Raw genomic sequence first — 27838 nt, 5'->3', positions numbered from 1 at the left:
CCTTGCCCCAAATAATGTATCACAAAGAAGCTGGTGGACTTAATAGAAAAGGCAGAAAGAAATTAGGTGTAACTGCCAACAGAAATGTTATTGGCAGGAACCACAGAGGATAGGCTTAGCTCAACACTAACTGCAGAATCACAAGGGATTTTTAATTATTAAAAAGCCAACCATATGCCAAGGGTAAAATAGAATACCTCGGTGATCATAAATGGCAGGAAACAGTACTTCTTAATCTGCTTCTGCTCTATTTTTTTATGTTCTTGAAGACATTGTCTTAGTAGAAAGGGGTAAGTGCAAAGTAACAAATAATAGAAAATGATATAACTAAACACACACCAGCATCCAGATTCCTCTAAGACAGGGGTCTCAAACTCGTGGCCCGTGGGCCATTTGTGGCCCTCTGTACAACATTTTGTGGCTCTGCCCTAGAAGAATCTTTTTTCATTTTGTTTTGTCTTAGTTGTTTAGTTGTTTGGGTCACACCCCCCAATGTTCAAGGCTTACTACTGACTTTGCACTCAAGGATCACCCCCACTTTGCCTCCTACCGCCTCCAGGTAAATTGAGTTTGAGATCCCTGCTAAGACATTACCTGAATATGAAATTGTAGATGGAAAAAACTACCATTAGCTTTGCTAATCATTTATTTTGAAAAATGACTTATTTAGAGCTTGATCTCTTTTAACCCTTAAAAAGGATAATTAGATAAAACCCAATAATCAAAATAAATATGAAATCTCTATAAGAAATGACAAACTATTATTTGTAAAGCCATTAGTTCTCTTTGCCTTGATGGTGTTTTGAGAGAACATCTTGAAAAGCAAAAATAGAGACAATGCTAGGAGGAAAGCAGTGAACAAAATTATTCTTTCTTGATATACTGAAATACTCTTTTGTCCAGGTCACCAATATGTAAGCAAAAGTTGTACCAAGTCTTCTCCAATCATAAACCTAGGATGTCCCCTAGAATAAAAAACTTAAAAAACCAGAATAATGGCCTACAACCATATCCAAAGCACTGTTTAAAACATTTCTCTCAATTAAAACAGTTAAGATAGTATAAGGGTTAAAAGGTGCTTGTCTGGCATGTTGATGACCTTGACTCAACTCCTGAGCACTGCCCTGAGTAAACACTGAACACTATGGATTATAGAACAAAACTTTAAAATAAAACCACATTTGACAGTACAGTAGGTAGGGCACTTGTTTTGCAAGTGGCCAACCAGGGTTTGATCCCCAGTACCCTCCATCCCCAGTACTCCTCCATCCCAGTCCCAAGAGGAATGCTTCTTTTTTTTTTTTTTTTTGGATTTTGGGTCACACCCAGCAGCACTCAGAGGTTACTCCTGGCTCTACGCTCAGAAATTGCTCCTGGCAGGCTCAGGGGACCATATGGGATGCTGAGATTCAAACACTGTCCTTCTGCATGCAAGGAAAACACTTTACCTCCATGCTATCTCTCTGGACTCAAGAGAGGAATGATTCTTGAGTGCAGAGTCAAGGAGTAAGCACTGAGCACCACCAGAAGTGGCCCAAGAACAAAAAACAAAGTTTCTCTAAATTAAAAACATTAAAAGATAAAACAAAAACTCCAAATCAACACTATAGCCATTTACATATTGAGAAATTACATGCTAAATAAGCACATGGCCAAGCTGACCCCCAGAGCCACATAGTCCCCTAATTATGACAGGAATGAGGCCTCAGCCTGCCAAAGGAAGACACTTTGATAATATTCTTTGCTTTAGTGACAAGTGAAAAGTCCCAGGGCTCTCCCTCATCTTGAATCAGACCAACTTGCTCTAAGTGGTGCTTCCCATTTCTTCCCACTTGGTTCCCAGGGTCTACCTGCCTTCCCCTGCACTGGCCTACTCTTTTGCAGTTCACATCACTTCGTAGAAACTCGTGAGGCTTGTCCAGATGCCCTCAGGAAGCTGTCCTAGCTCTAGCTCTGAAAACCTGAACTGAGATCATGGGGCAGGGAAGCAGCCCTCTAGAAGATACTTAGCCATGTGCTTATTTAAGGGTGGTGCTTGCTCTGCATGCAGACAACCATGGTTCAATCCCCAGTACCACATGGTCCCAAACTCTGGTACAGTCCTACTGGCCCCTGGCCCAGAATCCTTGCACCACAGGCAAGAGCAGAACTGTCCACTGTCCCGACAACCACCAGACAGACTGACTGCGAAATCTCTGGGAGGAACCTGAGCACCACTAAACAATTACCAGTGATACTGTAAAAGATTTTTTTTTCATGGGGCCAGAGCAGTGGCACAGCAGTAAGGCATTTGCCATGCAAGCGGCTAACCTAGAAACAGACTGCGGTTCGATCCCACAGTGTCCCACATGGTCCCCCAAGCCAGGAGCAATTTCTGAGCACATAGCCAGGAGTAACCCCGGAACAATCACCAGGCGTGGCCCAAAAACCAAAAAAAAAAAAAAGATTTTCTTTCTCTTCCTCTCCCCTCTTCCCTACTTTCATAGATGCCGTTTAATTAGCCCAACTCTGTCAGAGCTGTGAAGGTTCTGGAGGATCCCCACCCTTCCTCAGACTACTTTATGAATTGAGAACCCTAGTTCCTCCCCCTCCCCCCCCCTCCTCTCTTCCTCCTCCTCTTCTTTTCTACCTCCTCTCTTCTTCCTCCTCCTCTCTTCCTCTTTCCCGCCTCCCTTCCTTCCTTCCTCTCCTTCCTTCCTTCCTTTCCTCCCTCCCCCCCTCCCACCCGCCTACCCTCCCCTTCCTTTCTTCCTTCCCCTCCCAACCCGTCCCAGGCCCTACTTTGTTAAATAAAGAAAAAGGAAAAAAAATGAATTGAGTACCCTAAAAGTGTTTCAGAAGTGACTTTTGAGAGATTTTTTGAGGGTTTTTTTCTTTTCCCATTTCCATGCTGATGCAGATTCTGCGATTTGTGTTCAAACCAGATCTCAAGTTAATAGTTTCCAAGGAGTTTCACTGGAGCTTCTCCCTACTTCCAGTCTGGAGAGCTGAGCTCACTGAGGAGCTGATGGCCTGAGAAATTGGGAACCATGCACAGGCAACCAACATTCAGCTGGCAGCAGCAGTAATAAGGGGCCCATTGAGAGTTCCAAAAGCACCATCTTAAGGTGCTATAAGGAAAAGGAGTATTTTGTTAGAAAATTCTAGCAATTAATAAAAATGAAGGTCTATCATCTGCTTCCCTCTTCACAAATACAAACAAAACAGTAACAATAAAATCAACCCCTAAACCTGCCTTCTTTGGTACCTTACCCCCAAGTCTAGCTCTAGCTACTCTTTCTTACCTTGAGAAGCCTTCATGACATAACCTCCCTTCTTTTCGCCAGCAGGCACTGCAAGCAACTGCATAATTCTGTCCAGCAGCCCATGGATTATCTCAAAGCCAGGATTCTTATTGTAATAAACAGCACAGAGATGCCTACAGTTTCTTGCACCGACATCTAAAAAAAGTAAAGAATTGATCACAAGTCGTCATGGAGAGAACTCAAAATACATGCTTCATTTCCATTCAATCCCAGCACTGCATGGTCCCCAACATCCACCCAACACTCCCAGCCCTCCATCTCCCAAGCCACAATGAATATTTTTAAAGACCTGATTTATGAGACCTGAAAAATGGCTCAGCTCTTAAAACAACCAGGGCAGCATGAGTACAGAGTTGATGGCCCCAGTGCTGCAGCAAATACTTGAGGTGACCTTGACAAACCCCTTACTTGTGATCTCGAAGTAAGGGGAAAAAATATCTTTAAGATGTACTTCACCATACTTTGGTAAATCAACAGAAAAGAAAAGCAATTGGAGAAGCAACACCCAGCAGTGCTCATCAGGTTACTATTATCTCTGTGCTCAGGGGACCAATGGGATGTCAGGGATCAAGCCCGGATCAGCCACATGCAAGACAAGTTCTCTGTCCACTGTACTACTGTTCTGGCCCCTGAAAATCAATATTAAACACTTCAAGAATCATTCAACTTCAAAAAGGCAAGGTATGATATTTTCAACCATTAAATTCTCTAAAGGGATTGCATAGGTGAAGAGAGAACAATCTATAACAGAATCTTAATAAACTTCATGTTGTTTCTGTTCATTTGTTTTTGGGCCACATCCAGCAGTGCTAAGGAATTACTCCTGGCTCTGTGCTTAAAAATTACTCCTGGCGCTTTCCTTTCCTGGGCCCGGCAGGATGGCTCCCAAGAAGAGGGGCTGCGAGGAGAAGAAGAAGGGCCACTCGGCCATCAACGAGGTGGTGACTCGGGAATACACCATCAACATCCACAAGTGCATCCACGGAGTAGGTTTCAAGAAGCGTGCGCCTCGGGCACTCAAAGAGATCCGGGAGTTTGCCATGAAAGAGATGGGCACCTCGGATGTGCACATTGACACCAGGCTCAAAAAGCTGTGTGGGCCAAAGAAATAAGGAATGTCCCATACCAAATCCATGTACATTTATCCAGAAAACGTAATAAAGATGAAGATTCACCAAACTATACACTTTAGTGACCTATGTGCCTGTCACCACTTTCAAAAATCTACAGTCAATGTGGATGAGAACTAAACCGGTGGCATAATAAAATTATAAAAAAAAAAAAAAGAAAATTACTCCTGGCAGGCTCACGGGGCCATATGGGATACTGGGGATCAAACCCAGGTTGGCTGCAAGCAAGGAAAATGCCCTACCTGCTGCTGTGCTATTGCTCCAGTCCCTAAGCCTCATACTCTTATTCATAATTCCTGGCACTGCTCATAAACTATGATAGAACTAGCATTTTTCTAGTCTTTCCTTGATTAGTACAGACTCTCCAAAGGAAACAATCCTTAATCAAAAAGTTTCACAATGATGACAGTATTTTTATATAAAGCAATAAATAGTTCCAATAGTACAAGTTAGAAACAACCTAAATGGGAATGGATTCATAAAATACATGGGATTACACTCATCAGAATACTGGGCAGTTGTGGGAAAAAGTAGCTTTATGAACATTCATCAAAATAGAACAAGAATACTTGGTCACAGTGTAAAAAACTAGAAAATGAAAAATATAAGGTCAGCAGGTTTAAAAAAAAAAAAAAAAAAGAGTCCAGAGCCAGAGATAATACAGGGGGTAAAATTCCTGCCTTACATGCATACAGCCAAACCCAGTTCAATCCCTTGTACCACATTCTCTCCTGAAAACCACTGGTAGAAAAGAGAGCCAGAAATAGTCCTGAACACCACCAAAGTGTGGTCCCAAACCCACATACCCCACAGAGTCCAAACTAAATCTTCCAGTTAAAAAAATACTTACAGACTGGGAGATCATCACAAAGAAAAGACCATCACAAAAGTTAGAACCATGATTTTTTTTTTTTTGGCTTTTGGCTTTTGGCTTTAGGGTCACACCCGGCAGCACTCAGGGATTACTCCTGACTCTGCTTAGAAAAATCACTCCTGGCAGGCACGGGGGACCAAATGGGATGCCGGGATTCAAAATACCGTCTGTCCTGGATCAGCTTTGTGCAAGGCAAACACCTTACCACAGTGCTATCTCTCTGGCCCCAGAATCATGATTCTTGGCAGAAGGAAAATGACATGATGGCGAGGGAACATAATAAAATGATAAAGTCCTGGCAACAGTTCATTTCTTAATTTGGCTAGTTACACTAGTGTTTCTGTTCTATTTTTAAACTGGATATGTTATATATTCCTCACAAACTTGAAGATAAGAATCAGTGGATCCATAAGCCAAAAGCCACAAGTAAGTAAGCCCAAGAAGAAATATCCCTAATGTTAACAGAGGTCCTGCTTGACATTGGACTTTATTCCCAAGTAGCATTGTCTTTCCTTGATTAATACAGACTATCTCAATTTGAAAATCAGAACAAAGCAGAGGGGTGATGAGATAAGATGCAGTTCTAATGATAAAAATTCTCGGTGAAAGAAAGAAAAAGGCCATGATCAATTCAACAGCCTGAATGCCTTATGCAAAGAAGTCTGTCTCGAACAGCTCCATCCTCAGGAGTCCATTAATTCCACCTCCTGGAAAAAATCACAAGTCTTTTTTTTTTTTTTTTTGGTTTTTGGGTCACACCCGGCGGTGCTCAGGGGTTACTCCTGGCTGTCTGCTCAGAAATAGCTCCTGGCAGGCACAGGGGACCATATGGGACACCGGGATTCGAACCAACCACCTTTGGTCCTGGATCGGCTGCTTGCAAGGCAAACACCACTGTTCTATCTCTCCGGGCCCAAAAATCACAAGTCTTGGCAACAGAAAAAAAGGTTAGCAGGAGGTTAGGGTTAGATGTATGTGTATGTTGATAATAGCAGGGAACAGGGAATATAACAACATGATAGGAGGAGGGACACACAACATATTGTCTCTTGATGGTTAGAAAAATCTAAACCTGTATTAAAACCTATTAAATCAGAAAGAGAAGGATATGAAGACTAACTCAACTTTAATGGTGAGAATTTAACTTTATACCAGGTCATTATTTTAGCAAAAATAATGGCAGCATTTTAGGAAAACAATATAGGCATTTCTCAAAAACTACCAATTGAGCTCCCACATGACCCAGGAATACCACTCCTGGGAATATATCCTAGGAACAGAATGCAAGGCAGAAAAAAAATCTGCCCTCCTATGTTCATCACAGCACTATTCATAATAGGTAGAGACTGGAAAGAATCCAAGGGAAACAATCCAAGAACAAATGAGCAGATAAAGAAACTGCTACATCTATCCAATGGAATACTATGCAGCTGATAGGAATGATGAAGCCATGAAATTTGCTTATACATGAATGGAGTATTATGCTGAACAAAATTAGAGGGAAAGGGATAGACATAGAATGACTCCACCTATACATGGAATTTATTTAAAAAAAAAAAAAGATAGTAGGATAATAATCCCCAAAGACAATAGAGAAGAGGTTCAGGAGGGATGGTCCACCGTATGGAGCTTACCACAAAGAGAAGAGGAGAGCAGTTAGGGCAGAGAAAGGACTACTATGATAATGATAGTTGGAAATTCATTCTGGACAAGAACTGAGTGCTGAAAGGAGGTAAAGTGATACCCCTTCAATTACAATATTGCAGACTAGTATCTAAAAGGCTTTAAAAAAAAAACAAAAAAACAAAAAAACAAAGGGAACAGAAAGACAGAAGAAAATATCTGCCATAGAGGCAGGCAGGGGAGGGGGGAAGAGAGAAACTGGGGACATTGGTCAGGTTAAAAGAGCACTGATGAGAGCTGAAGTGATAGCACAGAGGTAGAGTGTTTGCTTTGAATGCTGCTGACCTGGGAAGGACCCGGGTTCGATCCCCAACATCCCATATTGCCCCCGAACCTGCCAGGAGCGATTTCTGAGTGCAGAGCCAGGAATAACCCAAGCACCACTGGGTGTGGCCCAAAAACAAAACAAAACAAAAAAAGTGCACTGATAGATGTTGAAGACTGTATGACTGAAACACAATTATGAACAACTTTGTAACTATCCCAGAGTGACTCAATTAAAAAATTATTTAAGGGGCCAGAGCAAAAGCACAGTGGGTAGGGCATTTGCCTTGCAGGTAGCCGACCTGGGTTCAATCCCTAGCATTCCATATGGTCCCCCCAAGCCTACCAGGAGTGATCTGAGCACAGAGACAGGAGAAACCACTGAGTGCCACCAAATATGGCCCCAAAAAATAAAAATAATAAAAAATAATGGTGTTAACTGCCACCATCAACACAAATACTCAAAGAATACTGGCTTTGGTGTTTTTCAAATCAGGCAAAGAAAAAACAGAAACCAATGCCTATCTGAGGGAACAAACTAAAAACAAAAAACTGATTCCTACTAGTTATATTGAGAAAAAGTTCTCTCAGGGACATATACCCACAGATAATAGCTACTGCTATAACTAATGTAAGATACCTTTCATTGCCCAAGTATTCAAATAAGGGTATATTAAGATGATGTATGGAAAAACCAATGTCAAACAAAATGCAGTTTTAAGGACCTGATTCCATTGAGTTGTTTCACTTAAAACTGTACTTTTCAAAAATCTCTTAGCATTATAACTTACTGTAATCTACCAGAAGAGCAATATAAAATGTGAAAAGGGAAGCAGCTATTAACAAAGTAGCTACTATATGCTAAGGACATTGTATCTATCTCATTTCAAGATAATAAAAGGTAGTCTGTTAGTCCTAACCTCTACTAAGAAGAGAAGGAAAATAAAATGATAAAAACAAAAACTTTGTAAAATGGTGAAAACACACTTTGCCCAAAAAACAAATAAAAAAAATTGCTAAATATAATTTATTTTGTTTGTTTTGTCTTTGGGGGAATTTTTGGTAACCACATCCAGCAGCAGTCAGAGGTTACTCCTGCTCTGCGCTCAGAAATCGCTCCTGGTAGGCTCAGAGGTCTATATGGAATGCCAGGGATCAAACCCAGGCCTGTCCTAGGTCGACCACATACAAGGCAAATGCCCTACCAATGTGCTATCACTCCAGCCCCAAGCTAACTCTAATTAATGATATAGCTAGGAAGTTATAAAACTAAGATTTGAACAGCATTGATCAACGCAAAACTTCAGCCAAGCTCTTTCCACTATTTTGAGGGAAATGCTAAAGGATTTTGATCAAATCTTTAAATCTCAAAGGTTTTACATAAAAACAAACTATTTAAATACCAGGGCACTCATTTTTCAGAGATATATATCTACTTAATATAGTCAAATATGTGCATTCTTAAAAATTTTGGTATGTTAAACAGATGGTTGAATTTTCAAATTTTCATATTTGACTTCTAGTTAAGCAGCGTAATATTTTTAAATGTCAGATAACCCAAGTTTCTAGTCATCGGTAGTATAGTAACTCGCTGAAGGTAAACCAAGTGGGTGAACTTTTTGACTACTACTTCACTATGAAACATCTTTTTTTTATTCCGTGTGTGTGTGTGTCTGTGTGTTTGGGTCACAACCAGTGATGCTCAGGAGTAATCTTGGCTATTCACTCAGAAATGGCTCCTGGCCTGGAGAACCAAATAGGACACCGGGGATTGAACCAAAGTCTGTCCTGGATCAGCCGGGTGCAAGGCAAATGCCCTATGACTGTGCCATTACTCTGGCCCCACCATGAAACATACATTTTTTTAATATAAAATATTTATTTAAGCACCATGGTTACAAGCATGATTGTAGTTGGGTTTCAGTCATAAACAGAAACATATTTTAATACAACTTTTCTTCCATTGGTCACAACCCCAACAAAAATATCACTTTTTTCTGAATAAATGAATAAAGCACACACAGGGAACTACTAAGCAAGGCAAGGACTAGAGCGTGCCACACAACACTCAGGCCAGAGCCAGATGACTGGGGAAAGTGCATTTTGTATAGCGATCACTATCACTTCCATTTGCAAGGATTAAAAAAGCTTAATTGAAGGTGTAAGAATAAAGGTTACTTACTATTAAAACCAGGCAGGCAGAAAACCTCACTAAACCAACCACATGCACAGACCAAGGGGCCTGATTCCTCTCTAAGACCATGAATGAGAATGCACACGCACACACACACACACACACACACACACACACACACACACACACACACACACACACAGAGTCCCTGAAGGGAAAAAAAATGAAATGAAACAGAACTAAATTATCCCTTTCATATTACTGACTTGCTCCTGGGTATCTGGACCATGTGGTACCCATTTGTTGGGCCCACATGCTTCCATTTGAACAAACAGACATGCAGTGAACTAGTTTGTAGTTCCATTTTACTGGGAGACACTACTCGACAGTCATGGCACCATTCACAGCTCTCTGAGCAACATCCACTAAAAGCTTTATTTTGGTAACCTCTGCCTGGGACTTCTTTCCTGATCTCCAAAACTATGGCAAAGCTAATTTTCTTGATAAGCTTAGCAACGTGGAGGGAGGGAGGGAGGGAGGGAGGGAGGGAGGGAGGGAGGGAGGGAGGGAGGGAGGCAGGGAGGGAGGGAGGGAGGGAGGGAGGGAGGGAGGAGGAAGGAAGGAAGGAAGGAAGGAAGGAAGGAAGGAAGGAAGGAAGGAAGGAAGGAAGGAAGGAAGGAAGGAAGGATGAAATTACAATAGAGAATATGGGACCTAAAATAAATTAGATGCTAGTCAAGAAATGGTGTGGTTTTTCTTTTTTTTTTTTTTTCTGTTTTTGGTTTTTGGGTCACACCCAGCAGAGCTCAGGGGTTACTCCTGGCTATATGCTCAGAAATCGCTCCTGGCAGGCTCTGGGGACCATATGCGATGCCGAGATTCAAACCATCGTCCTTCTACATGCAAAGCAAACTCCCTACCTCCATGCTATCTCTCCAGCCCCAAAAAATGGTTTAGTGGGCTGGAGCAATGGCGCAGCAGTAGGGTGTTGGCCTTGCACCCAGCTGACCCAGGACGAACCGTGGTTCATCTCCCAGTATCCCATATGGTCTCCAAAGCCAGGAGCAATTTCTGAGTGCATAGCCAGGAGTAACCCCTGAGCATCACCGGGTGTGGCCCAAAATCCAATAAAAAAATTTTTTTAGTGGTTTCTCTCTCTTCTCTCTCCCCCACTCTTAATTTAGTGGCTTTTCTCTCCTCTCTTCTCCTCTCCTCTCCCCTCCCCTCCCTTCTCTTCCCCTCTCTTCCCCCTCCCCTCCCCTCCCCTTCCCTCCTCTCTCTCTTTCTCTCTCTCTCTCTCAGTATATATTTAGATAAGATCACTAACTTCTAGGGCTTTCAGCAGGCACCCTTCCAGCTCTCTCCATACCCTGGCCCACATTTTTAACTTCCTCTGGACTTGCATCTTCCCATCCTGCGAAGATTTGCCCTTGACTACAGTGGAAATTAATTCAAGGAGAAAAGAACCACAACTTCAGTTCCTCCCATTCCTCCTTGGAAAAACTGTGAGGTGCAGTAAAATTCCCTATTCTTAAGTATTTTACACTGGGAGACCATATTACATCACAGGAAGTTCACTGGCTGCATGATTCAGAATAATGATTTAAATTTCATGCCAAAAAAAAAAAAAAAAACTAAAACTAAAACCACGGGCTTGTTGGAAATGCCTCCGTCCTTTATAATTCAGTTAACAGACCTCTTGTGTCATGCCATCAAACAATTCTACTCTGTAAACGGGCCTGCCAAGTATGTCAGCCTAAATTATCAATGTATTTCACAGACTTCAAAGCACTGCCCTGGAGAGGCAGATCCAAACACCCAGAGGAGGGGAAGCTGGCTATGATCCTCTAAGTAGAAAGAACATGCCAAATGATTTTATAAAAGCAAAAAGCATGGCAGACATTGTTCCTTAATTGATAACTACTGCATACAAACACATTGTTTTGTTTTGTTTTGTTTTTTAACACAAGGCTTCTTCTGGCACAGAGTCTCTGTGATTAACTGAAAATCAGGGGTACTTCCTAAGTGAACTAATCACAAATGGCAGACTATGAAAAAGTCTCATCTTTAAGAGAACATTCTCATCTCTATACTTGCCCAAATAAGGAGAACACCAATTGCAAAGCTAGATCCACTTCAGAGACAATGGATGGCTGTAGTGGAGCCTGAAATAACAGTCTGGCAAACTGAGAACATGAATTCAAGCACACTGACTTCCAGTCTACTCTAGCCAACAAAAGTCTCTAATGTTTGACTTTAATTAGCATAACCCAGAAGTCATCACACACCTCCTACAATTTTCTTGCAAAGCTATAATTCACAAAAATTCTGAGGTCAATACACCTTTTAAAAAAATGCACATCTAATATGGGAAACTAGGACCCTCTAGAGACTAAGGACAAATGTGTGAAGTCCCCTATTGGAAAGACAATCTGACAAAATAGCAGGAATTTATTTAATGGGCACACCTACAGACTAAATGATTGCTTTTTTAAAAAAAAATACCTATTGTACAAGAGAGCAGGATATTAACTACAATGAGCATGTTTTAGCAAAAATCTAGTAACCATCAAAATTTACATCCTAAAATTTGGAGTAAATTATAGAGCCTCTATTCACTGCAATAATAAGTAACACAGTGGCACTTCCGAGAATGCTGAAGAGAGAGTGCAAGGGCTGGTGTGCATGCCAAGTATGCAAAGCCTCAGTTCCTTTCCTCAGCCCCACAAAGCCTGTGGGCTCAACCATCAGGCTGCCTGGTCATGAGAATGGTCCCAGGTCCTCCTGAGCACTTCTTGAGAGCATACCCCCATCCAGAAGAATGAAGTGGAAAAGTGCTCATAGGAAATAGCAAGGTGCCTGCTAGGAGGCAAAAAGCAAAACCCACTTTGTGTCAACACTCAGTATTTTATCTAACTTGATGCTATATCTAGGAATGTGAAACAGTGTATGCGTAGAAAAAAATGTCTGGTAACCAATGCTAGGAGGATTAAAACAGAATTTGAATGCTGTTTGTTTTTTTTTAAGAGAAAAAGAACAGAATTACTCTTAAAGTTAATGAGTTTCACTAACTGAAAGGTATTAAATACTTTCAAGTCTGAGAACAACATAAGTATTGTCCTTCAAATGCTTCTATATTATAGCATCACAGTACAGACTTTTTTCTTTAAATAGTGCTGAAAGTCAAGAAACAAATGTGAAGGGTTAAAAAAAAATCTATGACCTTCGCAAATGCGTGAAGGAAAAAGTTATATCCTTGTGGGATGACTTTTATTTAGTTAAAATAAACCTGGAATGGATTTTTATCTATTAAAAAAATACAATGTGCAATGCATGACAGAGCACATTATACTCACGTTAACAGATCTTAACTATGTGGAACCAAATGTCCTAAAATAACTTTCTATATTAAAAATGATGCTATTGACACAGCTAAGATGCCATCACAGATGCGCAGGATGCTACTTCAAATACTGTTAATGTCAATGTTCCTTACACCCATGTTTTTTTAATTATTAATTGAAAATTCTACATGCCAAAAAAATGAAGTAGTAAAATTAAATTAATCCAGACTGATGACATAAGCTCTCTTCAGAAAATCGCATTCCACATGTGGACCCTAGATAATCTTCTATTATCAAGCGGCTACAGAATTAATGGGGATTTTTGTGAAGCTGAAGTATTTCACAGGTTTCCTTCTCATTTCCAATGTGAAAGATGGTTTGCTAAAACCATTTTTTTTTTAAGTTTTTGGGTCAAACCAATGATGTCAGAGTTTACTACTGCTCTGCACTCAGGAATTATCTCTGATAGTGCTCAAGGACCATATGGAATGCAAGAGATCAAACCCAAGTTAGGTGCATGCAAGGCAAGAGATCTTCCCACTGTACTATAGCTTTGGTCCCGAGTATACGTTTGCTGACACAAAACTGAAGAGAGGATGATGGTTTTGGCATTTCCTTCAATGTTCTAAATCAAGTTCGTAGCAGTTGGGCCCATCAGATCAGCTGTGGCTGATCGATTTCTCTCATGACTTTCTTTTTTCCTCAAAGAAAGAACCTGGACCAAAATCACCATGCTGAAAAGCCCTGTGAATTCCTATGTTTGTCACAGCACTATTCATAATAGCCAGAATCTGGGAACTGCCCAAGTGCCTGAAAAGAGAGAAGTGGACAAAGAAACTGTAGTACATCTACACAACAGAATACTTTGCACCTGTTTGGAAAAATAAAGTCACAACAATTTGTTTATATATGACACAATGGAGTAAAATGAGCCAGAGGGTAGCAGGAAGACATAGAATGATCACACTAATTTGTGGAATATATTTAAGACAAAAAGTATGTACATATAACCCAAAGACAATAGAAATGGGGGCCAGGAGGACTAGTCCAGGGTAGAAACTTGCCACAATGGGAGGTAGGAGGGAGAGAGGGAGGAAGGGAGGAGAGAAAAAAGAAAAGGAAAGAGTCAGGAAAACACTCTGCCAAAGCAGAGGGTGTGTGTGGCCTTCGCTCCCATTCACTCCTCACCAACCCCCACATTGTTCCCAGTTTGGGTTTCACCCTCGTGCATAGAAATTGGAAACTATGTCATAGTAGTTGGAAAACTATCACAAGTTTCACTTATGATGGACTAGATGTTTTTTCATCACATTGGCTTTACTGTTTAGGGAAATAACTAGCGGAAGGCTAACAGAAATGGTGACTGATCTGAGAGACAATGAAAACATAAATGCTCAATGTGTCAATAAGTGGGTAAATTACTCAAGAAAATCCCTGTTACCTTAAATAAAATATTATCTCAGTACATTTTGGTTTTCTTATCCTTTTAAAAACAAAACAAACAAAATAAACAGTGCCCAACTAAGAAAATCCAATAAAGTGAAAGATCAGGATAAAAAATGAGCCCCAACTGCTGCAGCATAGGCATCACTAACCTTTAATTGTCAGCAAAGTATGTCATGTCATTCTCGTTGAACAAGGTTACTCAAGGTCCAGCCTCCAGACCTGTCTCTGTCTTAATACAAAACGTACCAGAGGCAAGATGCAGTACTTGGTACTCCTAAGAGTGGCTCCCAAGCAAAGTGCCCTGAGCACCACTCTGGGGGGGTAGTCCCGAAGTCAAAAACAAACAACAAAAAAAGCAAACACCAAAACAGTGCCTGAAGTGTGACTGGAATTTCCCAAAACACAGCTTCATTTTAAACCTTATCATGCTGATATGTATGATCGAGTAAATGCTCTCATTAGTCCCTTTGCACAGATGAGGAAACTGAGGCATGCAGATATTAAAAAAAAAAATTAGACAAAATTAAGTAAAACCCAGGCCCTGTAGCTACAGATGCTCCACAGAAGTGAGCTCCCTCCCTCTGAAAGTACTCTCTGTCTACCAGATGACACACAGGGGCTTCCCATGCATACAGTTAAAATAATCCATCAGAAAAGCCCCTTTTGTTATGACATAAAACCCAGGCCCCACCTAAACAGGAAACACACTCTAAATCAATGAAACGGAATCATTTTTTCAAGATGGTAGACTGAGTACATTTACCTTTATTCCTCAAAACTCCATTTATGTGACCGTCAATTTGAAAAGCAAGAGAAGATGCTATCATGGTGCAAGACAAAAGACGAACGTGACATCAGATGGAAATGGGTTAGTGAGGAACACACACACATAAAAAAATGATCACAATTGGAAAAACCAGGGTAAAGAAAGATCTCTACTAGAGATGAGACGTATTCTCCCCAAGGAAGTGGAGAGCGGCAGAAACACATGTCTCAGTTTAAAAGACGCATGCATGCATGCCGCATGCGCACACAAACAAGCGCACGTATACACACACACACACACACACACACACACACACAAACACATGTCTGAGTTTAAAAGACGCACGCATCAGGGCTCTGTACCCTCTTGAACAGCATTTTGAAATGTTCAAGGAACCTAAGTGTAACTGACTTAATCCTACATTAATAAATATACATGGGTCACCACAGATTAGAAGAAAAACTCAAAAGAATACAGATGAAAGGAAGTAAATATTCACAGAAAAAATGTGGCAGTGCAACTATAAAAAATTGTTATCTGTACCACAATCTTAGTGACATCTTCTAATCTGTTTGCAAATGCTGCAAAGAAAATATTTTCTGATCCCTACAACAAATTTTACACTCAGAGACTTCCACATGTATGTACTAAGACCAAAATTTGGCCCTAGCTCTATGTCCAATGTTTATGCACTCGTAGACAAGTTATAACTTCTTTTTTAATTTCCCGATGAATGGGAACAATATTTTGTCCCCTCAGCCCCAAAGATGTGGTGTTAAACTGTTGGTTTTGTTTGTTTTGGAATGGGTCACATTTGGGAATCCTTCACTTAGGGGTTTTAGTAGCAGAACTGAACCCATGGCTCCAGTATGGCAAGCAAGTTGTCTAGTTTTTGAGCTATCTCCCTTGGTCAAAAAGGAAAATACTTTGCAGAACTTCTTTTTCGAAGGGAGGGGCTACTCCCAGCTCTGTTCAGGGAGTTCTCCTAGCTCTGCATTCAAGCATCATCCCTGACAAGCTCAGAGGACAATAGAGGATGTCAAGGATCAATCCTGAAATATCCCCGGTCCCTTAAGAATGTCTCTGAGAAGTGAAAACTCCAATAATGCAAGGTGGATCCCTGAGGAACAGATGGGACCTAGACAAGATCCAAGAGTTTGCTGTGGACAGTCCATCACATACATAAACATATTCCTATTGTTGAAATACATTTCCTATCACAATCCATTTATAGCCTCTACTTCCGGAGCACTTTTGAAAATTAGAATAATATTACATTATCCTCTAACTTAAGGGCAAGGCTTCTTCTGTTGGAATCTCATTCACAACACAATCTAATTTCTAGTTTCTGTAGAATCCTAAGTAAATCTCAGTAAAGGAAACCACTAGAATGTAAACTATTAAGCCCAGGAAAGATGACCAACAATTCAGTCATTTGAGGGTACTGTTTACCAAAAGATGAGCACCAACGGCTACTCTAAACAAATAGTTTATTCTTGTATAAGTTTCAAGACATGGAGAAGATCGGGAAGACATGAATGTTTCAGGAGACCTGAGAAGTTAGAAAAAGACCGGTTTTCATTGCAATTAGCTTTGATATAAATAGTCAGTGCTTTCCAGAGGTTGAGCCAAGCAACCTGCTGGGACAAGCTCAGACCATACTCCAAAGAGGAAAAAAAGGGTAGCAATCACTATATAGCAGTGATGGTTAACTGTCCCGATAAACTCCAATGATAAGATATCCCAGGATTTTCAAGAAATATGTACATAATTACTTCACATTAAGAAAGAAAAAAGAAATATGCCAGTGATTTTCAAAGTCAGGCCTCCTTGTTAAAAAGTTGCTTTTTAATGATCACACTCATTTGTGAGGTGTGTGTTTTAAAAAAAAAAAAGTATGGTAATAACATCCAAAGACAATAGTGACGAGGGCCAGGAGAACTGGATTCTTAGCAGGAAGCTTGCCACATGCTTCCTATCATGGACAAAGAGCAGGGGAGTGCAGTTAGGACAGAAAATGGACCACCATGACAATGATAGTTGAAAACAATCACTCTTGGGGCCGGAGCGGTGGCAAATTTGCCTTGCACGCAGCTGACCTGGGAAGGACCACGGTTCGATTCCCCAGCGTCCCATATGGTCCCTCAAGCCAGAAGCGATTTCTGAGTGCATAACCAGGAGTAACCCCTGAGCATCACTGGTGTGGCCCAAAAAAAAAAAAAAAAAAAAAAAATTAAATAAATAAATAAAAATAAAAATAAAAAAAGATGACTCTGGCAAGAATTAGATGCTGAAAAAAGGGTAAAGTGACATGGGTAATAACTCTAGTAATAATATTGCAAACCACAGTGCCTAAAAGAAAAAAGGAGAGGAAAATGTCTACCACAGAGGTAGGCAGGGGCAGGGTAGGTGAGGACAGGAAGAAAACTGGAGACATTGGTGGTAGAGAAGTGGCTTCTTATTAAAAGTTTTGAGATAGGGCAAGAGATAGGGCAACCAGATAGACCTTGCTTAGTGTTAGACACATAAATCAATCATGAAAATTAAACAACTGAGAACATTTAAGTCATTTATCTAGATTTCTGACCATGAAATATAATGGAATTGTGCTCGATAGCAAATGGTAGTCCTAATCTTTTACAAACACATTCTAATGTATTTGCTGACAAAATTATATAATGTCTAGAATTGGCATTATATGGTGAAGGGCTTAGAGAATAGATGAGAAAAGGCTAGCTGTGTTTATCTACACTTTGGGGATAAGGGGGCTGGGCCACGCACTCAGGGATTAACTCCTGGCATAGCTCAGGGGACCATATGGAGTACAAGGCATTGAACACAGGTTGGCTGTGTGCAAAGCAAGTGCACTTCTCTCTATACTATCTTTCGGGCCTGTGTTTTAATAAGAGTTGAAACTGGGAGCTGTATTTACAAAATTATACTATTCTTCTTTTATATTGTTGAAAAATTCCTAATAAAAGTAGGCTTTAAGTGTACAAATCAAAAGCGACTGACTCCTTACCTTTGCTAGAATCTTTTATTACGATGTCAGATATTTCAAACAGTTTCAGAGGAAGGGGCATTTTCCGATTTGAAGCTATAGTCTTCAGGAGGCCAGGCAGAAGGGTAGTGCGCGCCACCTGCAGGGACGGCAAGGAACAGCACTGACTGAAGAGCGACAAGACACTTCTGTGCATGAAATCAAATCTTCATTTTCAGCCATCGAAACTTGTTAGTTTTCCTCTGTTTTCCTCTGGCTTTGTACTCTCTTGTCCTGCCTTCAAATGTGGCTGTCTTACTCACACTCCCAAGATTCTGCTCAAAGGTCCTCTCCTAGAGGCCTGCTCTGTCCAAACCAACAAATGGTGCTGGTGTCACTGCTCCAAGATACTGCACAAGGTAACAGAAAGCTCTGAAATGACTTGCTACGATGCATAGAAGAAGTGAAGCTTATCTCCACATTCAATCTGTCGGCAAAGTATAGCCTTCTCCACAACTTCTAAAAACTGCTATTTCGCCAACCACATGGTGCCCAAAGCACTTACAAAAATAGAGCCAAAATGTGTGACTCTTTAAAAAGGTGTAATTGACTGGAATATAAACAAGCTACATTTGTAAATAACTTTTCTGGTTTCATATCCCCCCCTCCAATTTATTTTACAAAGACTAAAATAGTCTTGTTTATTTTTAAAAAGTCAAAAATTATAACTAATCAAATTATACATAATATACATTTTCTGAAAATATAGGGAGCACTGGAATAGATTCTGCAAAAATCTTAAATCTAAAAGTCTTCAAGAAAAGTCATGCCATTTTTTTCAAGAGTATAAGGGATAGGGAGAAGGAAATACAGAGAGGTAGGGAAAGAGGGAGAGAAGGAAAATGACCTGGCAACTCAATTTCTGTAAAATATGAGACCTCAGCACAGCAAGCAACTTCGATCCGTGAACCTCACTAGAATCTCAAATCAAACAAAACATTTAAACTACTGAGACAATTATGGAAGCCAGAACTGTGACTTAGATATCTGAGAGTACCACTGCTAGTTTGGGGGGTATGATAAACTGTGATTTTGCTCACAGAAGTTATCATTTTACTCAGTAACATTTATCTTATACATTCTCTAAAATACATAATTGTTCAAAATTGCCCAAAGTTAAGAAAGCCCAAAACTGTTTAGACAGCAAACTGAATTCAAGTCCATGAACAACTTTACACTTAATTTAACCATAAAAAAATACAAACATATTAGTTTCTTTGGTAGCAATCAGGCATATGTCTGGGTAAAGCAAAAGTAAATGGAATGTGTCTGTCTGAAAGACAGACTCTCTTTCATCTCTAATAGACTCTATGCAGAACTATTGATCTGTAAGTGTGCTAAGCCAAAGCTATTTATGGTGACATTTAATGTATTTCTGACTCGTTTTTCATCCACTTCTATAAAATAAGACGGAACGTAAGTCCTTAAGAAAATAACATCACCATGTCTTAAGAAATCTACAAGCCTAATATGTGAAACTGGGAGAAAATTATTGGAATAAACTAAAAAACCCATTAAAATGAATTGAGCCACCACTCTATGCAAATAAATTTCAATATCTATTAAAAAGACAACCACGGGTTTCTTTTAAAAGCAGGAGATGCCTGGACAGAGCTCAAGGTTTTTTTTTTTTTTTTTTTTTTTTTTTTGCCCGTGGGAGGCCTGGTTCCAATCCCCAGTACCAGGGTGTGGCCCCAAAACCAAAAATGAGAAAATAAAAACACGAGAAAAGTTACCAAATCTCAGAAAATAAACCACAAAGAACTCATTGAAGAACCAACTGGCTCTTTTTTTTTTTTTTTTTTTGGTTTTTTTTGGGCCACACCCTGTGACGCTCAGGGGTTACTCCTGGCTATGCGCTCAGAAGTTGCTCCTGGCTTCTTGGGGGACCATATGGGACGCCGGGGGATCGAACCGCGGTCCGTCCTAGGCTAGCGCAGGCAAGGCAGGCACCTTACCTCCAGCGCCACCGCCCGGCCCCCCAACTGGCTCTTAAGCTCTAATTTGTCCCAGTAGGATGTTTTATAAATAAAATTTTAAAAAATTTTAAGCTAGATTCAAATAATTTTAGAAACTTTGGGACTGTTAACTCATCTAGACCCCTATTTTTGCTGTACTGAAAACCAAAATCCAGGAATTATCACAAATCTGAGAGTGCACATATTTGATAAGAACTTAAAAACTTGGGATTGGAGCAATAGCACAGTGGTAGGGTGTTTGCTTTGCACACAACTGACCCAGGACGGACCTGAGTTGGATCCCTGGCATCCCATATGATCCCCCAAGCCAGGAGCATAGCCAGGAGTAACCCCTGAGCGTCACCAGGTGTGACTCAAAAACTAAAAAAAAAAAACAAAGGGCCCGGAGAGATAGCACAGCGGCGTTTGCCTTGCAAGTAGCCGATCCAGGACCAAAGGTGGTTGGTTCGAATCCCGGTGTCCCATATGGTCCCCCGTGCCTGCCAGGAGTAACCCCTGAGCACTGCCGGGTGTGACCAAAAAAAAAAAAAAAAAAAAAGAACTTAAAAACTTTATTTCTATTCATTCTATTCAGATAGAGCAGCAGGCGGGCACTTGTTTTGCACGAAGCAAACCAGATTCATTCCTAGCATCCCACATGGTTCGCCCAGTACCACCAGGAGCAATTCCTGAGTGCAGAGCAAGAAATAACACCCCAGCAACACAAGATATAGCCCAAAATCAAACAAAAAGAATCCCTCTTATTTATCCACTAAATTTAGTCTCCTAGAAGACCTTGATTTACTCAAAATGCCAATTTAAAAATTAATAAAGCTGTATATACAAGATAAAATATCTTATTGCTATAAACAAGATGATTTAAAGTTACTAATAAACAGATTATGCTCTTGTTATAGTTAATATTCTTTGGGTTTTGTTTTTGTGCCATACCCAGTGAAGCACAGGCGTTACTCCTGGCGACGAGCTCAGAAATCGCTCCTGGCTTGGGGGACCATATGGGATGCTGGGGGATGGAACTACGGTCCTAGGTCAGCCACATGCAAGGCAATGCCCTACTGCTGTGCCACCACTCTGGCCCCTATAGTTAATATTCTAATATATGTCATTCAACATTGGTAATAAAGGTGGGAAAAGTATCATTTTCACTAAACGGTCCTATATTATATGAGATAAGACAATAAACTAGAGAATTACAATGAGATTAACACAGAGTATATATAGTCAAGAGCTTGCTTGGTCAACTAATTTCAAATTGTAAACAAATAGCTGAATGGAGGTTCTGGAAGCAAGTTACAAATAGTGAGAAAAAGGTGAAATCTGTATAGAGCATTGACAAGTCAGTTCTGAAACAGGAAATGCAGAGGCTAGGGAGTAGCTCCAAAGGTTGGAATGGATAACTGCTTCACATGGAACCGCTCCAGGGTCCATCCCTGGCCAGCATGAGTCCCTGATTCTGCTAGGAGTAGCCTCTGAGCACCAAATCATGAGCACCACCAGTGTGAACACACACACACACACACACACACACACACACACACACACACACACACACACGAACACAACGGCAAACTCAGACTAGACTGATCTAAACAGCATATACAAAGAACCTTCGAGTTCAATGTTAATCAAAAGATTGGAAACAGTGCTAAGGAGTTCTGTCAATAAGGTATATAAGAACCAACTACAAACTTGTCCAAGAGATTTTTAAAAGCACTACTAGGCCATCTGAGCAATAAAAACTGGAAACTTCCTAACCCATTATTGCCTCTTGGGTTTTACTCAAATTCTGAATCTACCTAAAATTCTTACCTGAAATTCAGCTGTTTTAGGATTACTTATTTGTACTGCCTTTGTTGCAGAAATATCCAAACCAAGTTTGTCAGCAATATCTTCCTTGGAACACTAAGAAACAAATATAAAACAGATCAACATGGAAAAGCAGTGATTAAAAACTGCTTATAATTTAATTTTTAATAGTCCATAATGCTGTAAGCCAACATTAAGACTTACAACCATGCAGGTATATTATATAAAATATAAAGCAGCAAGTTAAAATAAGCTCAGAATAAGAAGATTCTACTTTGTTTCAGACCTTCAGAAGACAAAATTTTATATCAATAGTCCTATTACGAGTTCTAACCATAGCACAAGAACTGAAAGGCATATTTTTGTTTGTTTGTTTGTTTTGTCTACAGCCGGTGATGCTTAGAGGTTACTCCTAGCTATGCGCTCAGAAATTGCTCCTGGCTTGGGGGACATATGAGACACCGGAGAATCCAACAGCGGTCCTTCCTAGGCTAGAGCCAGCAAGACAGACACCTTACCGCTCTGCGCCACCGCTCCAGCCCCCAAAAGGCATTTTTCATGTGGAGATGGTGGCTGGGCATGGACTTGGGTTCATGATACAATGCAAATAAAATGCTTATTAACCCAAATATTCAAAAAACATGAACAATGATGATCAACAAGTCATTTTAAGAATAATCATGCTGATGGAGCCAGAGCAATAGTACAACTGTGAGGTAATTTATACATTGTAGGCTTGGGGTTCAATCCCCCGCATACAATATGGTCTCCTGAATATAACCAACAATAATTCCTGAGTACAGAGCAGGAGTAAACCCTGAAAACAGCCAGGTGTGGCCCAAAAATCTAAATAAAGTAAAATAAAAACATAATAACCACATTAAGAATAGTATTTTGGTCACAGATATTAATGCTAACTTTATTAAGTCTGCAATGAAATGTGTTGTACCATCAGATTATTCCAACTATTTTTCAGGATTATGCAAATGGTTTTTAGAGACAAATAAGTTGGCCTCTATTTCACTTAGAAAAAAGTTTAGATTCATTTCATACCAATGCCAGTTCTAACAATTCTTATCAAATACTTTTTGGCGGGCTTGTGACCACAACCAGGAAGAGCAGAAACAAGTTCCTTGGGACAGATGGGCAGCAGAAGTGAAGAATGTACAGGCATGGAAAAGGAAGGGAGCAGTTACATCCTTTCCCCAGAGCACAGAATTTTTGCAACCAAATTTAACTATCTGAGCAGTTAATTAGGAAAGGCCATTTACATGATGCAATCTACTCTGAACAGAACAAAATGGAAGGAATGCCAATGGCAAGGCAGTGTGTGTCAGAGTGACCTTGTATTTTTAACAGGACACAATGTTGGCTGATAAGGGAAGGAGATGACTACTTAAATTAGGGAAGTCAAAGTGACAGCCAATTCAGGAAGAAAAAAATTCTTACACGGTAAGGTTCATTTGAAAGCCTTAGAAAAACTATCATTCGTAAATGCAGCCAACATTTTTTCACAAACATCATTCCTAGAGTGAGATGGCTCTAAGTATTCAATCTTAAAAGTGCTAATTTAGGGCCCGGAGAGATAGCACAGCGGCGTTTACCTTGCAAGCAGCCGATCCAGGACCAAAGGTGGTTGGTTCGAATCCCAGTGTCCCATATGGTCCCCCGTGCCTGCCAGGAGCTATTTCTGAGCAGACAGCCAGGAGTAACCCCTGAGCAAAGCCAGGTGTGGCCCAAAAACCAAAAAAAAAAAAAAAAAAAAAGTGCTGATTTAGAGGCCAGAGAGGTGCCGCTAGAGGTAAGGTGTCAGCCTTGCAAGCGCTAGTGTAGGACGGACCTTGGTTAGATCCCCGGTATCCCATATGGTCCCCCCAAGCCAGGAGCAATTTCTGAGCGCATAGCCTGGAGTAACCCCTGAGCGTCAAATCGGTGTGGCCCAAAAACCAAAAAAAAAAAAAAAAAAAAAAGTGCTGATTTAGGCTGTGGCCTAATGGGAGAGTTCATGCCTTGCATGTGTGAAGCCCTGGGTTTGATTCCCAGCTCTGCAAAAATAAAATTTTGTTCTTCACTTAAAAAAATTTTTTTTGTTCTTAAATTTTAAAATAAACTAAATGAATAATTTAAAAGAAATTATCTAACTAGCAAAAAAAAAAAAGAGCAAAAACCCAAGTTATCAGGAAAACTGGGTTTTAGAAAGAGAACTGTGTCTCCTATGTAGAACCGGATAGATTATTCGGAGTGTTCAGGATTGCTTAGAAAGGGCTTCTGATTCTACATGGATTCTTGAAGGTTGCAATGCCTACAGGAAAACTCTGACAATAAATCTGAGCCTTTCCAGCCCCTTACTCCTCACTGAGGTGACTCTGGACAAATGATGGTGATGATTTGAGTAGAACCAGCCCAAGGTAAGCTTGGAGTACAGAGAGACTAGGGCTGGAATTCCTGGTGGGCAGGAGCAAGTTCTGGATTAGTTGGGGATGACAAGCAGGACTTAAGCCAGAAGTGCCTCCAAGTGCCTAGGATAAACTCGCCTGCAAAGCAGATGTGCACCAGGAAGCAGAGTATGTGCACTCCAGGGACATGGCACCACAGGCTCCAAACCAAAGAGCAGGGCAGGGAAGAATTGTAGAGGTGGGGATGGGAGGGATAAAGACAGGGGTGAGGCAGTGGGAAGCATGGAACACCTGTGAGCTGTGCGGAGAAGGAAAACAGGGTTTGGCACTGAACAGGGCAGCTACAGGGCTACTACCATCAAAACGTATTTTACAATCAATGTCGGGACGCTTAATTAATGAACTATTCAAAAATAATTTGAAGTGGGGCCAGAGATAGCAGAGGAGGTAAGGTGCTTGCCTTGCATCCCAGCAACCAATAGGATGCCCTAAGTCCCACCCCTGAGCACAGAACCAGAAGTAAGACCAAAGCACATCCAGGTGTGAGAGAAGAGGGAAGGAAGGAGGGTGGAAGGGAGGAATTAATTTTGTGTTTCTCAGCACATTTTATATTTCACTGTACAAGCAGCTCCCTGGTGTTAATGGCATTCATGTTTATGTAGAGCTGAATAAACAACCTGACACTAGGAACCAGCACTAGGGAGGCCAGAGCAGAGCACTGCTCAGGAAGTTTAAGGCTGGCTAGTGATTTAGCACAAAGACCAGGTGCATGCTAAGTAATAAAAATCCCTAAGTTCAATTCTATCAAAAACTACTAAGAATTAAAAATAAGGGGGTTGGGACCAAAGCAATAGTACAGTGGGTACAGCATTTGCCTTGTGCACACAGCCAACCCAGGTTCAATCCATATGATTCCCCCTAGCCCACCAGAAGTAATGCCTGAGTGCATAGCTGGAGTACATCCTGAGTGCCGCTGGGTATGGCACTAAAACCAAAAACATTTAAAAAATATAAATAAGAAGCCAAAGACATAGTACAAAGGTTAAGGCACTTGCCTTGCTTGCAACCAGCCCTGTACCACATGTCATCATCCCTCCCCAAGAACCCCAAGCACAGAATCATGAGTAAGCTCTGAGTGTCACCGGGTTTGGCCCCCAAATGCAAAAATTATGCCCAAAGACCAGGGTTCTAGTGACAACTAATACGCATCATCTCTCAGTACTACGATTCCTCACCAGTACAGTCTGGCTCTCAGTAGCTGTCCCATATATGCTGAAAGGGGCTGAATCAAAACACTAAGATGTCAGCCTAGAGTCAGTAAGGCCCTTCAGTGTTCCCACCCTGTGAATTACAAAAACAAATGAGATGCCAGGAGAGAGGCTGTGTCCAGCTCTGTGTGACCTACTTTCATCCCATCAGTACCTATTAAGACTGAGAACTCCAGACTGAAGTGTAGCTGGGATGAAGTGAAAAAGCTTTCTCCATCTTTGTTTTGATTTGCTCTGGCCTTACGTCATATAGCTGGCATTTAAGTCCTGAAAATCAATGCTGTGGGCACACAGAAATAATCAGAGAAAATGGGGGGGGGGGGGAGGGCAGCACAAGTGGGAGAATACATGCTGAACAAAGTTTTAAGTTCGCTCCCGCTCACACTAAATATCCTAGCACAAGGACCATCATTTAAGGGTTTTGGCCCTGGTTGACACCAAGTCACAAGTCCTACCCTACCGGGCCAAACATAGTCAGGAGTGGTACCTATTTAAAACAAAATTTTAAAAGGAAAGAAAAGGAAACTACAAATTGTATACACATTTCAATTTTTCAAATGGTCAATTTGCTGGGGGAGGGGAATTTCCTTCTGATTTTGTAATAAAATTCATTTCCTGAATTAAGCCTTTTATGTCAGCTTTCCAACTCAAAGCAAATGTTCGGGAACACGTTGAAAGATAAAGAAGTCAGTCTAATGGGGAACAGTCCATGAGGCCCGATCCAGGGCGGCATCTAGTGGGCAAGGCAACACCCAAAGGCAGACTGAAATGCTCCACTTAGCCCTAACCAGTAAGGAAACCCCTAGATCCCTGACACTCACACTGAACTATCTGCTGCTGCCACTGGTCACTTCAGTTCTTTCTCGGCAACTGACAGAATCTATCTCCAGCATTTCTTTACTTGGTATGACAGCAAGTAACAAAACTAATTTTCTAGAAAGCTGGAAATACTAGAATTTATGAATTCCTGATGGATCAGAGAACAGGTAATTCAGAGACTCAGAACAAACTGTCAGCAGGGAAGAAGCAGAGAAACATACCAGAGCAAAGGTCAGTGCTTCAGTGAAGCCAGCCGCAGCCATGTCATGTCGTAGGAGTTCTGTGAGCTTATTAAGAGGAAACTGAGGGACGAAAAGACATAAAACATCTCAGTAAAATGGCTATTTTTTTTTAAAGAAAAAAAGGAGATTTATGCAGAACACCAATCTGCATTTTTATAAAAAGGCCATTCTTCCAACCCTGATAATATGCTGGTACCACCCTTTCCACCATCTCCATGCTCAGGCATGGCTATGACTATGGATACATGCACACATACAAACGTATACACATATGCAAGCATGTACCACATGCACGCACCCACACACGGGTCTCCCACACTGCTTCTGCCTTCAGGCCTAGGCTGAGAAAATGAATTTCGCAGAGAACAAGTTGACGAGGGCTGCAAACTCGAAACCTGTCTTTCTTCAAAGAAACTAGTCATCACAGGTTTTCAACTTGCCTCCAATCAACTGGACATCTGTTTTATATCCTCCCCATAGTGAATGCCTCTCACAGCAGAGCATGTCCAAATACTGCTTAATTCCTATGCTCTGTTTTTCTCCAAGCCTTCCTGGCATTCCATAATCAGTTTCTAACAATAAGGAGTGTTTATTTAAGGGTGCAATCTTACTTGATTAGCTATGGTGTATGTTTTCGGGAGAGTCATCTGAATGTTGTTATATCCATAAGCAATAGCTGCATCTTCTACTATATCACAGGCGTGCATGATGTCAGCTCTAGTAGGAGGGATTTCGATCTCGATCTGATTCCCATCGCCTATGACTTCTGATTTTAAATACATCCTGGTCAGAAGCTTGGCAATATTTTCTGGAGTTTCTCTGAAACAGGAATATACGATCCACAAACTTCACTGGGTTGTTTAAACAGTCTATTTCATTTTAAAATATACTTCCACCTGAAATAATAGCATTTTTTTTAATCCTTTAGACATTTTGCTGACATTCTGTTGTCACAGTCTAAAGAGACTTCAAGCAATCCATCAGGGAAAAATTAAAGAGCTTGCCCTTCATTCTTGAATTCTCGCCAATAGCAAATAAAGAAAGTTTCCAGAACATACCTGATTCCAACTTTTTTGTTAATTAGATCAGCTCTCACCACTTCCTTTCGGTAAGCCAGTTCCTTAAAGAAAAAAAGTGTGTGAGTAGCTAAAATCATTCCCTCCGGACTAAAACATTAGACTCCTACACACTCACTTCTGTTAGATTCTTCACCATTCTGAGGTGTGATCGTTAGAGACAGATGTTGGAAATAAAGTATTTCAAGGCACTGTCAGAGAGAGCCCTGGAATTAGCTCAGGGGTTTGGGGTACAGGCTTTGCATGTTGGAATCCTGACTGGTCCC

At 40.8% G+C, this 27838-nt stretch overlaps 1 protein-coding gene and 1 pseudogene across 1 annotated transcript in view; one reads left to right on the top strand and one right to left on the bottom strand.

Moving 5' to 3' along the window:
• FARSB (phenylalanyl-tRNA synthetase subunit beta) overlaps positions 1-27838 on the bottom strand; it is a 73907-nt gene that overhangs the window by 20584 nt on the left and 25485 nt on the right. Inside the window, exons 11-16 of the mRNA XM_049768158.1 lie at positions 27555-27616; positions 27108-27315; positions 26476-26556; positions 21775-21867; positions 17969-18086; positions 3285-3440 (exon numbers count right to left, since the gene is read on the bottom strand). Coding sequence (XP_049624115.1) covers positions 3285-3440; positions 17969-18086; positions 21775-21867; positions 26476-26556; positions 27108-27315; positions 27555-27616 — 718 coding nt within the window. The remainder of the gene's footprint in view (positions 1-3284; positions 3441-17968; positions 18087-21774; positions 21868-26475; positions 26557-27107; positions 27316-27554; positions 27617-27838) is intronic.
• On the top strand, positions 2680-4568 carry LOC126000991 (60S ribosomal protein L31-like; annotated as a pseudogene).

This window comes from Suncus etruscus, chromosome 2, assembly GCF_024139225.1.
Source record: "Suncus etruscus isolate mSunEtr1 chromosome 2, mSunEtr1.pri.cur, whole genome shotgun sequence".
NCBI classification, from domain to species: Eukaryota; Metazoa; Chordata; class Mammalia; order Eulipotyphla; family Soricidae; genus Suncus; species Suncus etruscus.
Note: the sequence above shows the minus strand (reverse complement) of the source record. Positions and strands in the feature narration are given on the sequence as shown.